Here is a 13532-nt window from a genome sequence, read left to right on the forward strand (position 1 = left end):
TCGCCGCCCGCTGCTCTGGGCCATCAGCCCGCACCTATCCACCCGGGCTGGGCGACGCCCCAGGGGATTGCTCAGCGGCCGGCTGTTACTCTATGTAATTGAATATATGTGTATTGGTCATGACATGCATGTATGTAGTACTTTGTCAGCTTATCCTGCGGCATTACTCTGTTTCAGGGTGTCGTCATCCTTGTCATTAAAGTACCGAAACTGACATTGAGGAGTGTGTTTCTTCACAAGCCAATGCCCAAACTGGAGCTGTGTACACGAGGAAAAAAGGAGCGAATCGGACGTAAAACATTAAAGGTCTCCTGATTTAGTTTGTGAATGAATGCTTATTAGAGTTTGGGCTGGAGAGTGCGTTGGATAACGGTTGGATAACAGGCGTGTGTAAGTCCTGCATCTGTATGATACAAATGTGTGTAAAATGATACCGGGTGCTGTAATCACTCATCTGGTTACGTTATTACATTGACCACCACACCCCCGACCCAAAAGAAAAAACGTATTATTGGCTTCCCCTAATTTTTTCCCCACGCCACGCTACTGGAAATATATGATATATTATGATATTATATGATCGATGATGTGATATGAACAGTGTTAGGACTAACACGTCACAAGTAACGCGTTACTGTAACGCCGTTATTTTGACAGTAACTAGTACTCTAACGCATTACTTTTTAAATGCAGTAACGCAGTTACTGTTACTACATGGTGCGTTACTCCGTTAGTTTTTTTTTATATAGTCAACAGCCAGGCGAACAGAGATGAGAACTGTACTTAAGTACAGTACTTGAGTAAATGTACTTAGATACTTCCTGTGTCACATGCGGAGACGCGCTGTGGGCGTGTTTGTGTTGTTTACTAGCAAGACTATCATGGCGGCGGCGGAGCTCAAGTCTAGTTTCTCCACCTGGAGATATTCTCACTATTTCACTTTTGTCGAGCACAAAGAAAAGAAAGTTTCTGTTAAATGTAAGTTGTGTCCTGGCGGGTCAAAGATCTTATCTACTGCCCAAACCAGTAATTCAAATCTCTTAAAACATCTGCAAAAACAAAATGCTGGGACGAAGCTAGTAGCTAAGACCACAGAGACTCAGCCGACGCCACTCCACCTCCACTTAAGCAACAGCGGCTGGATTTTAACCAAGGGACTGCTAGCCAGGGAAAAGTCGATAAAGCCATTGCACGGTATGTTGTAGAACCATAGACTGTATATATAAATGGACGTAGGGTCCGTGACATCACCCATAGGATTCTGCAGAGTTGCCGTGAAAGCCCTTAGTAGGCGGAGTCGGCCACTAACGGCTCGACAGTGACGCCAGAGTTCAACTCCCCCTGCCCGCCTTCTCCAAAGAAGGGCAAAGAGGCGGAGCCGAGGCGGGGACCTGCTGCCACCGAGCTGGGAAGTTCCAGAGCTAGCTGAAGCTACCAAGCTAAGCTAACATGCTCCCCATCTGCACACTGCCGTCGCATTTTACGTTTCTAAGGTAAGCGGACATGAAACTATTCAGCAAAACTATAAATAATAATCTAAGTTATTGAGCTTTTAGCATAATATTTCAGAATCTTAAACCCCTTAACGTTTGTAATGCAATTGTACTAATTCAACACTGGAATCAAGCAAATATTAATATGTTTGCATGACATTAGTTATTTATATTTTGATACACTAACTATACGTTTTAAGTCAAGCTAAAGGTACATGTGATGGTAGCTAGTTCGCTCTTACCTGTGAGGCCTCCTCCAAACAGCATAATAACCAGACTGTATCATTAAAAACTAAGTACCAGTTATAGATCCTTGACTTTAGACAAACAATTCAAAAGACAAAAATGTATTTAAAGACCAATCTTATTGAATGTGCCTCTTACCTGTGATATTAGTTATACAGTAATAGTATTGACAATCTAAAAAAACTGAGCAACTCAACAGTCAACTTTATGTTTCTTATTGTTCTAAAAGCATTTATTATTTTCATTTTCCCCAATCTCATATTCAGTGTGGGACGGATTGAGACAGCATGGTGTCCAGAGAGCTGCAGAGACTTCAGGGAGAAACCTCCGTGTGATGGACGTCCTGTCTGGTTGGTTTGAAGAGGACTGAGGGTCTTTCCTCTGCGAGGAGGACCAGGGCTGATGAAGGAGCCCATGCTGGGCAAAGCTGATACCAACTGCACAGGGCCTAGTCGGTCACTTTATTTGACTAAATGTGTTTAATACATTTAATAGGTTTACACCTTCTGTCCATATGTGCTTTTTATTTAAAACATTTGATTAACTCTTGGTTCACATTTCAATAAATTGTATTTGTATTTTGCAATCCTTTGTCCATTATTCTTACTGAAAATGTTAGATTACACATTCACATCTGACTGAAGATTGGCCCCATTATTTGTGACGTTGCAAAACAAGGTACATGTTGTGAAGCTCATAAAGTGAGGCAAATAGAAATAATCAGCTGATGGAGTGTAGATGTGGAAATAGCTGCATTCGATCAGCTGACTGTTTTTACAATAAAAGTAGTTTCTTAGTGAATGTCCTGTACTGGTCTTAAAATCTCATAACATCAGCTTTTAATGTTCCTCTTGGATGTTCTTCTTGACCCTCAGAGAAGGAGAAAATGTCGTGTCTTCAGGCATGTCCTTTCCTAACAAAAATGACAGGAAACATAAAACATATTATTGCAGAACAAGTGTGTTATTTATGAAAGCGGTGTGTTTGTGTGTTTAGGGGCTGTAGGTAGATAATTATTTTGTAATTGTAATGTTTTTGTTTTATTTCAACAATGAGCTACAAAGACAATCAGATTATGAAATGAACAGTATGAAGTTCATCAACATTGAAAATATATGTTATATCAAAATAATATTTAACTGTTATCAAAACGTAGTGCAGCTGTAGAAGCTTGCTCTGTTGTCTCACTGAAAGAATAACTTTTACCACGTTTTTTACAGACAATATTGAGAGATAAATAGTAGCAGTTTCTCACTATGTGTTAAATATCTTTGCCTTCAATACATTAAATTAGAAAGCTGACAAAGTCATATTGCTTGTTAACATCCTAAATGTAACTTTTTTGCATGAAAAAACCCTCAACTTAACTGATGTTTAGGTGATCTAGTATTAGTATTGTTTAATGGAATGTATATCAGTGGTATTCAAGTCAATACTTCATTCATCCAACCAATATCTTTCTTGATTCTTTGTACAGTATGAAAAAAGAGTCTTTGTACCTGAGCTGAAGTTCACTGCTGTGAGGAGTCCAGTTCTGTCTCTCACTCTCTGGTCCAGCCTGTCTGCATCACCTGGACACCTTAAACAAAACAGATATATGTAAAGTACCATGTGTACAAACAATATAACTGATTATCTTCTGTTGAACATGTTGGATTGTGTAGTGTCCGAGTCAGGGTCCTTTTTATTTTACTGTAACTTTGGAAGTTGTGTTACCAATGCTTACTGTTTATTTGATACCCATTTGGTAATGCAATTAATAAAAACAACAAGGTTTGGGTTCGTTCTTCAGATGACTGTGACGTTAACGTGTAAGCTCAATAATGAACTCCAGCTCAACCAACCATATTGTAATATCTAAGTAATCATCATCTTGAAATATGACATTAATAATTGTAATATACACACATCTTATTGTGAGGTTGATTTCACATACACTACTTCGACATTAGCTTGTCTACATACTTGAGCATAGCCAATTTAAATTAACCTTAGATGCATACAGTTCTACCTACATAATAAAATATCTCTAAGTTACAAGGATGTAACCTTATTGTATCAACCTCAAACAGAAGCCGTTTGTTCAACAGTATTATCCCACTTAACACTTGTCTATTTCGTTGTAACCTTTATATATACAGTCTATGATTTTAACTTGGAGGCTACGATTACAATCGTTAGCACCGATGTAGCTACCACTAGCTTACATGCTAACCCAAGCCTTACCATTCATTACGTGGCTGATTAAAATCCTTAACACATACATAAAGCACTAGAATTTCACTTACCGCAAAACCGCATTCATGCACCGTCTGTTTTAACCACAGAGCGAGTCACAATAGTCCGATATATAAGCATGAAGAACAAACAACCACGGCCGGCTACAAGTTGTGTTTCCTGGATGAGCTGAGCAGGCAGAGTCCCTGTAGCTTCACGGAGCAGGTAGCAGAGAGACAAGAAGCTAGCAGCAGCCGGCACTTGACAGAGCCGTCACTCAATGTGACCACGCCCTAATTTATGCACAAACTTTAAGACCTAATATAAATAAAAGGGTCGCGTTAGAAAACAATTCACTCACAGATCCATAATCATGAAGGTGGAATCTAACTATATCGATAATAAAATGTATGGAGCCAGGGGTAGAAACATGTTTTTTTCTGCTGTAAAGTTGGGCATTTTAACATGGGGGTCTATGGAAATTGCTCCTTTCTGCAGCCATCGCCTATCGGCCAATATATGAACTGCAGTGTGTGGCACTTCCGTATTGGCTTCCCGGCTCTACCCCACAGTTTGCCGCTTGTGTAGAACACATGCAGGCTATTGCTACAGTGGAGTCACCCGCTTTCAGGGAGCTAGTTAGCATGATAGCATGTCCGGGCGGCACACGGCATATGGGACGGAAAACTTTTTCCAACTACCTGGAGAAAGAATATACAAAAATGGAAAGCCAGCTAATATCGATGCAATCCAGATTGCATATAATGCATGTCAAGTTGATCAACAGATTGTATTATTCTCCAATGCAATAACAGTACTGAAATGAAGGCTATAAGGGCATTAATGGGAGCCCTTTTTTCAAGTAACTAAAACGTTACTTTTCACAGTAACGCATTACTTTTGGGTTTAAGTAACTAGTAAAGTAACTAAGTTACTTTTGAAATGAAGTAACTAGTAATGGTAACTAGTTACTGGTTTTCAGTAACTAGCACAACACTGGATATGAATGATAAGTCTGACACGTTGGCGTCTTCCCTGCATACGGCAGATGTTCTGTATTTCCTTTATCCTGTAATATGACTTGATAGATTTAAACTCCGCACACTTGAGCTCTGATTGGTCAGCAGGCGGTGCTTTCACTGAGAGTTGATCTCTTATCTATTGACGCCGGAGGCGGGCAGCGTCAGGTAAAAAAAGTGATTTAGCCTTCCCAAACCTGAGCCTCACCTATGTATAGAACGCAACCACACACTTATACAACAAACACACTTTATAAAGTCAGGCAACACTAACCAGGCTTCGTGTGATTCTGTTTATTTGTACCTTACTTTGACCATCCGTTCACTGTCAATAGCCGCATTCACACCGCAGGACTTTCCCTGGTACTTTGGTTCTTTAGTTCCGTTAGTACCAATAATGTCGCGTTCACACCGCCGGGACTACTAAGTGCCGGGAACTCTTTTGGCCATTTTCAGTCCCTGCTAGAGAGGTGGTACGAACCTGGTGATAAAAGAGTGCCAATTTCTATTCTATTTCTATTGGCTGGGCGAATTGCAAACCACGCCCCGTTAGACTCTGAATTTTCTTTGTTAGGCAGCCATTTTTTTCCTCGCTACAAAACCACATCCACACCAGAGTCCTGCATCGGGTCGGGGTACCCGCGGATGCCGGGTAAAAATAAAGAAACCCAGGCAGGACTATAAAAAAATTAAAGACCACAATAATAAGAGTGGTAACGATTTTCTATTGTTATTATATATATATATATTGCCACTGTTTTTTAATACTGACACCTAACTTGCACTAAGGTGTGTCTGCTGCTATATATATTGCCACTGTTACATTGTTTTGAAACTACTTACACTTTATTTTACATTTCACACTTTTATTTAACTTCAATTTACATGCATACGACACACCTGGAACAGCGTGATGCCGTTATTGTTATGTCTTGACTATGCAATAAAACAAACAAACTGGCGAAGCTTTATTTATTGTGTCCCACCCCAAATTTGCAGAATAGAAGAATGTGAGAGCAGACAGGTGTCGGTGGTTGAATTTATCTACAATGTTGCAACCTTGTGCAGCAATGGCAGGGGCAGAAACACAAGTCTTACACACATAAACACAAGTAATTTATCATGTCATTTGTTTTAGATAAATAAGGGAAAAACACCAAACAAGGGTTAATGTCCTTTTCCAAAATCAGCCTGAGGGGGTAATATATAATAAATACATAAAGATAAAGTCCATTGTTATAATGGGGTATTTTATTTGTAAATTACCCTTATGAACTCCATCATGTCTGAGGTTGGAAAGTAAACAAACGCCTCATACAGCGGGTGGGCTTTATACCCCCTCCCCCGTGTAGTTCTTTTTCTCTCGTTTTTTGGTGTACTCGCCGTGAAGTGGTTTCGCGGCCTGCCAGTAAACCCAGAGAAGAAGAAGACGAAGTGACGTCAGCGTAATCTTGCCTCAGGGAAAGTACTGCGGTGTGAATGCGATTGGCACTAGCCCCATGGCGGATTCAGTGCCGTGGTACTTTAGTGCCGGCACTAAAGTACGGCAGGTCCTGCGGTGTGAAAGCGGCTATTGATCATTGTGGAGAGCAGGCAGACGTTTTGTTTTGTATTATAGCAGCTATCGGATGCAATCAATACATGGGCTGCACAGGTTGTCATGTCTCATGTCCGACTATCACAAGTAGAATCATAATGAAAAATCCGCCTGTAAAATGTGCCTGTAGAGAACGGCTTATGCCACAATAGGATAGCAATAGCAAGTAGTCAGTTTAGCTTCGGTTGCTATGCTAACATCACCCATTTTATACCAGAGAAACTTTCATGACAGCGTTGTGATGCCAAACAGCGTCAATTCATACTGAAACACATTCACTTTGGGGGGGGATATGTATCAGCTGCTTGTGTGACAGTCAGACAGTGAATACTTTACAGCGGCCGCTGCTGTGAGCTAACGGGAGAATAAACTCCGGTGGAAGAGCCGCACTGCAGCGGTCGGTAAATGCCGCTGAAACACATTAATAAACAATGAACCACGGCACTCTGGAGAAAAGTATAAGGTTGGAGAAGTAGTTCTTTAATTTAATCTGACTTCGTATGATTAAAAGCAACACGATCATCGACCCGACGCAGTCCCCCATTGTTGTTGTCATTGTTGTTGTGAGCGCCGTTGGGGAGAAAATCAGCGACGTAAACGGTGACGTCATGGCGCAGCCGCGGCAGCACCAGCCGGGCTCTGGGCGGTGTAAACAAAACGGGGGCTGAAAAGAAAAACCGGTTCCGAACCAGAAAAGCTCTAGCACGGAGCTAGAACGGGAGCTGCGTTGGTGTGAAAGGGACAAAAGAGGTCTTATTATGTTTTTGTGGTTCTCCCTCTCCTGTAGTGTGTTCGATGTTGTGCAAAGGCTAAAATCCCTGTGTTCCCTCAAGAGGGGGGTTTTCTCCCACGCCTGAAACACCTCCATTGGACTCCTTTGTTTACTTCCGGAACATAGTGACATCACTGTGTAACACTCGCGATTCCATTGGCTAGCACTTCAACACATTGTACTTGATAGGCTAAGTGGCGGGACATTTCTAAGTGGTTGACAAATCACAACAGAGCCGGCCAGCTAACCAATCAGAGCAGACTGGGCTCTGGTTTCCGACACAAGATGCAAATATGAAGCAGAACATAAGCAGAATATTTCCTTTTTAAGTAACAGTTGGCATTAACACTGAACAATATCAAATTGAGAAACAGAAGTGCATTAAAGAAAACAAACTGTGGCTGAAAACCAGGCTTTACCAGTAACTCTCCCATGTAAAAAAAACAGAGCACAGCCGACAAAATTGAACAGGTTAAAATGTGGCCGGTGAGAAGGAGTACAACATGGTAGCAGCCTCTCACTTGAGCGTGAAGACGTTCTTCTTCTTCTTGTAGCCGTTGGTGACGTCGCAGTGGCAGTGGGACAGGTTGAGCAGCGGCTCGTTGTTGTAGGACGTGGCCATGTTCTTGGCGTCTTTGTAGAAACCCATCTCCCCTTCTTTCAGCACGCAGTACAGGTTGACCCAAGACCTGCTGTGGTGTGGGAAGGCGGGAGGGGTGAGGGGAGGGAGAGTGGAGGAGGGGGCGGTGGAGGGGGAGGTACGGGGAAGGTGGTGGTTGGGGGGAGATGGGAGGAGTCAGGAAGAACTGCAGAGTGGCTCTTGCTAAGCTAACACCTCACTCACCTGACCAGAGCAGACAGGTGGGCGGGATGGACCGGCGCCAAGAAGGGAGGAGGAAACACACTGCTGAACAAACACAGACCAACGGACGCACAGACGGACGCACACACGGAGGAGGAGGTGGGGGGATGAAGGGATGGGGAGGGGGCTACGTACACTCTGTGTGTGTCTCTGTGCGTGGGCTTATATATGACTTACCTTGGAGGAGAGGAGAGGAGCAGCCAGGAGCACCGAGGAGGGAGCAGAAGAGAGGGAGAGTTTGGTTAAATGGCATTTTGGCATTAACACCTTAAAGTCAGTCATGCTTCTTTTAATCTCTTTGAGCGTGTTTACATGCACACACCCTTCCAATTAATAAGCTCACACCCAATTATATATATTTCTCAGAGCAAGCTGTCTGTGTGCAGCTTAATATCCCGATTTCAAAGAACCTACGGAAACTGAATTTAGACTGAAGAAGAACAATGATGCATGTGATAAGGTGTCTAAGTTATTATAACTTATTTTATGATATTTGTTCTGCTATATGATAAACAATAACAGAGGCAGTTGTTGGCAATAAGAATATTAGATCACAGGCTCTCTTAACAATGTTCATTCAAATCAAAATGTAAAATAATACAATATATATTTATCATGCAGTTATTGCAAAAATAAATAAATAAATGTACCATTTACCAAATGTTCTATTCATTCACATACGGCCTTTAAGAACCAGATAGTTGAATGAAGATAAATGTAATTAGTAGTTTACCTTCACTATATCACTTTTTAGGGACCCTTTTAACATCATCTGAATACAAAACACTCTGAAGAAGTTGACTCAACATTTTTTCTTTCCATCAATATTTTCAAGTTCAAGGTTCAAGGCTCTTTTTATGTGACTTTTGGCTTCCCCAGGCGATAGTTGACAATCGTGAGTGAAATGTGGTTACATCTTTGGTCCTTTAGTAAACAAAACCTGGCAACCTGGCTGCAGAAGTCTTCTTATTCTGACTGAATGATTGCTGTCAGTGGTAGAAAGCAAGTTCATTTACTCATTTACTTTACTTAAGCGCCATCTTGAGCTATGTCACTTAAACTTATGTTCTGCTATAATTCTAACTATTCTAATCTTCTTCACTACATCTCAGAAGCAAATATTGTTTATTTTCTTAGATGTATTTGATACATTTAGTTACTTTGGAGATCAATTATACAAAATAGAATTAACAAGGGTATAATTAAAGTACAAATAAGAATCTATTGAAGTCAATTGGTAAATTCACAATATTGATGAACATATCAATGCATCACTAATTATAATCCAATAATTTACACTACTCTGAAATGGGCAATTTTTGTTTTTGGCAATTGTTTTTCTTCTAATGCTTATCCTTATTTGATGTACACACCAATCACATGTACCTAAGTTATTAATAAGTAACACTTTGTTCTCCTGAATAACACCAGAATATTAATGTGCACATAAACATACTCAGTGCCTCGTCATGTAGCTATGTAACAGAGACAGGTTGAACCTCAACTCTTCCTCTCAAACTGACTGTACATCCTCTCCTTCTCAGTGCTGATTGGAGGAAAAAGTTGTAGATCTTCTCCTCCAATCACAACTGAATAAAGAGCAAAAAGAGAGAATATACAATAAGCCAGACAAGGAGCTGTTTGCAGATTCACACTTGTCCAGATTGAAGCCATTCAGGATTACCTTGCCATGTACATTACAGGGCATGTACATACGCGACATTCATCCATAGAGTGGGCACGTGAGTGGGACTCATCACAGCTGGAGGGGATGAGCTTTAGCTGTGCGTGGTCAGCCCAGCCACTACAGAGCAGTGCAGAGAAACACTTTGCTGTTGGGGTCTCTGGAGGAAGCAGGGCGGTCATCTATGGAGGCCAGGTAGTGAGCGTGTGTGTGTGTGTGTGTGTGTGTGTGTGTGTGTGTGTGTGTGTGTGTGTGTGTGTGTGCGCAGACTACCAGACTGGGCACAAGGCAGTGTACGTACTCCATCAAAAGCTCCATCTACCTCTCCCCCCTGACATTCATGGCCAGCTGCTCAGTCTTTGTTCTGCGGGCTCGTGTTAGATTTGAAGGCATCATAAGCTTCATGCATGATGTTTCACATGCGGTGAGATCTCTGTGGGTTGCTCTTTTACTTCATGTAACTGTCGTCTTTACTTTCTGATCCTTATAATCAGAGATGACATACATCAAATAGCCTTTTATGAACATAACTTTAAGTCTGGAGGGTCTCCTGGGGCCACTATCAATAAGTCATATGGTAAAATCCTGCATGGGTTTTTTTACTTCATCAGGTAATTGCTTAATTGTGAAATACACCCAACCACTACAAGCATACAAAATAGCTTTGACATGGTGAAATCAACCACAGATTGTAAATGGGCAATGCCACAGGCACATGTAAATTAGTAGGTGCAACTGTATAAAACATTATGATAACCATTGCATTGCAGTTCCTGATGCACAAATCAATTCTAAATCAGTATGTGGCTTATAGTTAGGGCTGGCTCAGGCTTGCTCTCAACCAGCCCTTATTTATACTGCTAAAGGGTTAGACTTTCACCCTTTACCTTCCTACGTAGTTCTACCTCTTTTTCTCTTTATCTGTATGCACTCATGTCCCATAAATGAATGAATTGAATTTATAATGTATTTCCTGTTAGGCGTGGGGTTTCTTTAGGAGTTTTCCCTTGTGATTGAGAGGGTCAGACAGAGGACAGAGGGTGTTGCACGCTGTACACCAGGGGTCGGTAAGTAAGTTTGGCCTGGGGACAATTCTTGTCTGAGCCACTAGATGGCGGGCCAGAACATAATCAAAGGCCAGAGCCTCTGGCTAGACCTGCCCAAAGGGAGGCTCGTCCTCTCTAGCCCCATTTCAGTCCCATGTTAAAAGCCAGGGCTATTATCTGTATTTTGACGGACTATCTTTTAAATTGCTTCTCGTTTTTGCGCCGTCCCGTTCAAATGAAATCGCCGTCAATCACTTTTCCATGCTCGCACCAGGGCCGGGGAGGGGTTACAATGTGCTGCATTCCCTTGCACTCGGACATTAGGGATTTTCTCTCATAAAGGTCCGATGAGCCACAACTTTTCTTTCGAAACAAAGCTGCCAACTGGGGAGGCAGCTGGGGTGGCAGCATATGCACCGCCACCCCTCGCCCTCCATGATCAAGCGACTTCTACAATTTTGTTGTCAATGTTTTGATATCCTAAGTAAACATTAAGTTTGAATGATTTAGTGAGCTGGTGTTATTTTTTTCAAACCACACACCGCATGTTGGCTATTTCAGCACCACGCGCTGTCCACCTACTTATTGATCCACTATCAGAGTCAGTGCACCCCGCTGCCAGATTGTGCCTGTGCTGTGTGTCATTCACTCTCAACATGGATAAAAGTACAATAAGCATTCTTCAGGTGTAGGTAGATTCTCTATTCGGACATTATAGCCTATGTGTGCGACTGTCGGTCAGATATTGTAAAAAAAAAAAAAAATCTCTAAATAATATTTTATTTTTATTCTCAAAATAATTTTCCTGGCCAAATATTACTGCTGGCGGGCCACCAATGGCCCGTGGGCCGCCTGTTGCCAACCCATGCTGTACACACTGTAAAGACCCCTGGAACAAATGTGTAATATTTGATATTGGGTTATAAACTTGAGTGATTGATTGAAAGTTTGGATGATTATGTTACTATTGTGATTCTGGGCTAGTAGTTCCTTATGCTGAATCCAATCCAGCTTTGCATAGAGGTATAATTAAAGGGAACAGTAAGATGTGTCAATGTTCAAAGTCTTTGGAAGCAGAATGTAGAACTGTTTGTTAAATGTAATCCATTAGACAAAGAGGTTAAATGATCATTTCATAGCATCCTTTGAATGTAAACCTTAATGTATGCATGCTTCTAAAGACACAGTTGCTGAGAATATCCGAAGCTTAGCTGAGAGTTGCCTTCATGTGTCCTCTGCGCCGGTGCCATCATGCATCGGTTTAACATGTCAGACGCAGTGTCAGCGGAGTGTGTTAGCGTGTTAGCTTAGCATGCTAAAGTCATGCCCCTGTCATCATTGTTGAATCAACAAACGGAGGAGGCTCTGATGTCATGAGAAACAGACAGCGGAAAATACTATTTGTAGAATTGGCATCCATCGATAATAAAGACCGGTAAGTTTACGTTTAGAAACAACCAGCGCAATGCAAAGTCTTCATTTGATGTGGAAAATAACTTGCAAATATGGGAACTCTTGTGGTACACCCCACAAATATGCTACTCCAACAATTTTAGAAATGACCTTCCTGGATTACCAAATGAATGAATGAATTGATCAGTCTGACTCTTATGACACCAGAGTCCACCCTCCTTCTCTCTCATCTGCTCGACCAGATGTTCTGCTCAACATGACCCTGAACACCCACCTATTGGTACTCTTCTTCAGGGTCTCGATGTCCAGCTTGCGGAACAGGAAGCCCTCGTGGTGTGCAGTGTGCGTGGGCTGCAGGGGGACGCTCGGGCTGCTCTGGGCCGGAGCGGACCGGGACCTCCGGGTGGTCTCTCCCGCCTCTTTGGGTCGTGGTCGGCGCCGTGGTTTGGGTCTGTCCCGAGCTCGAGGTCGCTCCAGTGACTGTTTGGTTATTTTCTCTGGGACACCATTAGGCAGGCGGGCCACCTCTCCACGGGCCTGAAGGTGGGTGGAGTCAGTAAGAATTGGGCTCATGGTATTACATTTTTATCATCTAAGCACATATGTAAGTCTGTTTTCAGGTCATCACAAATCACTCTAACCAGAGACTGTATATAAAGACGGAAGACATGACAGCTCAACATGTGAAGCCATTTTTGTAAAGTTATGGAGCCGGGCCGTAAAGTAGTTGTAAGTAGAGAAGCGTCGGCCATCTTTAAGTACAGTCTATGCCTCTGACAAATAACCAGATTGATTTATTTACCCCAAATCACATATACTCGTTATTACTCTACATAATCCAGTGATTTTGTCTACAAAGCTCATTATACAGACTCACTCTTGAGGTACATGAGGAGATGTTGACCAGTTCAACATTTCAAAATTGTGTAAACTGGAGAAAAAAAAGTAAAGTAAGTTTGTTTATTTATTTGCACTGTGTTTTACAAACCCTGCCTAAATGAGCCACACACAAATAAACACTTTATTTATTTGCACACACACAACATAAGTCTCATGACCTGTGCTGCTTCTCTCTCCTGCAGCTGCTCTACAATCTCTGCCATGGTGGATCTCTTTTCTCTGTAGAAAACAATGACAATTAGACAATACACATTTACCAAGAGGATATCCTACGTTCATGAGT

At 41.9% G+C, this 13532-nt stretch overlaps 1 protein-coding gene across 4 annotated transcripts in view; it reads right to left on the reverse strand.

Moving 5' to 3' along the window:
- Positions 1–7865: 7865 nt before the first annotated feature.
- Positions 7866–13532, reverse strand: part of LOC117555630 (spectrin beta chain, non-erythrocytic 1-like) — a gene marked incomplete at its 3' end in the record, with an annotated part of 149190 nt that continues 143523 nt past the window's right edge. For 3 of the 4 annotated variants that reach the window (XM_034230557.1, XM_034230559.1, XM_034230560.1), the window contains 3 exon segments: positions 7866–8036; positions 12624–12886; positions 13408–13468. In XM_034230557.1, coding sequence (XP_034086448.1) covers positions 7866–8036; positions 12624–12886; positions 13408–13468 — 495 coding nt within the window. 4 annotated transcript variants of the gene reach the window in all.

This window comes from Gymnodraco acuticeps, unplaced genomic scaffold, assembly GCF_902827175.1.
Source record: "Gymnodraco acuticeps unplaced genomic scaffold, fGymAcu1.1, whole genome shotgun sequence".
NCBI classification, from domain to species: domain Eukaryota; kingdom Metazoa; phylum Chordata; class Actinopteri; order Perciformes; family Bathydraconidae; genus Gymnodraco; species Gymnodraco acuticeps.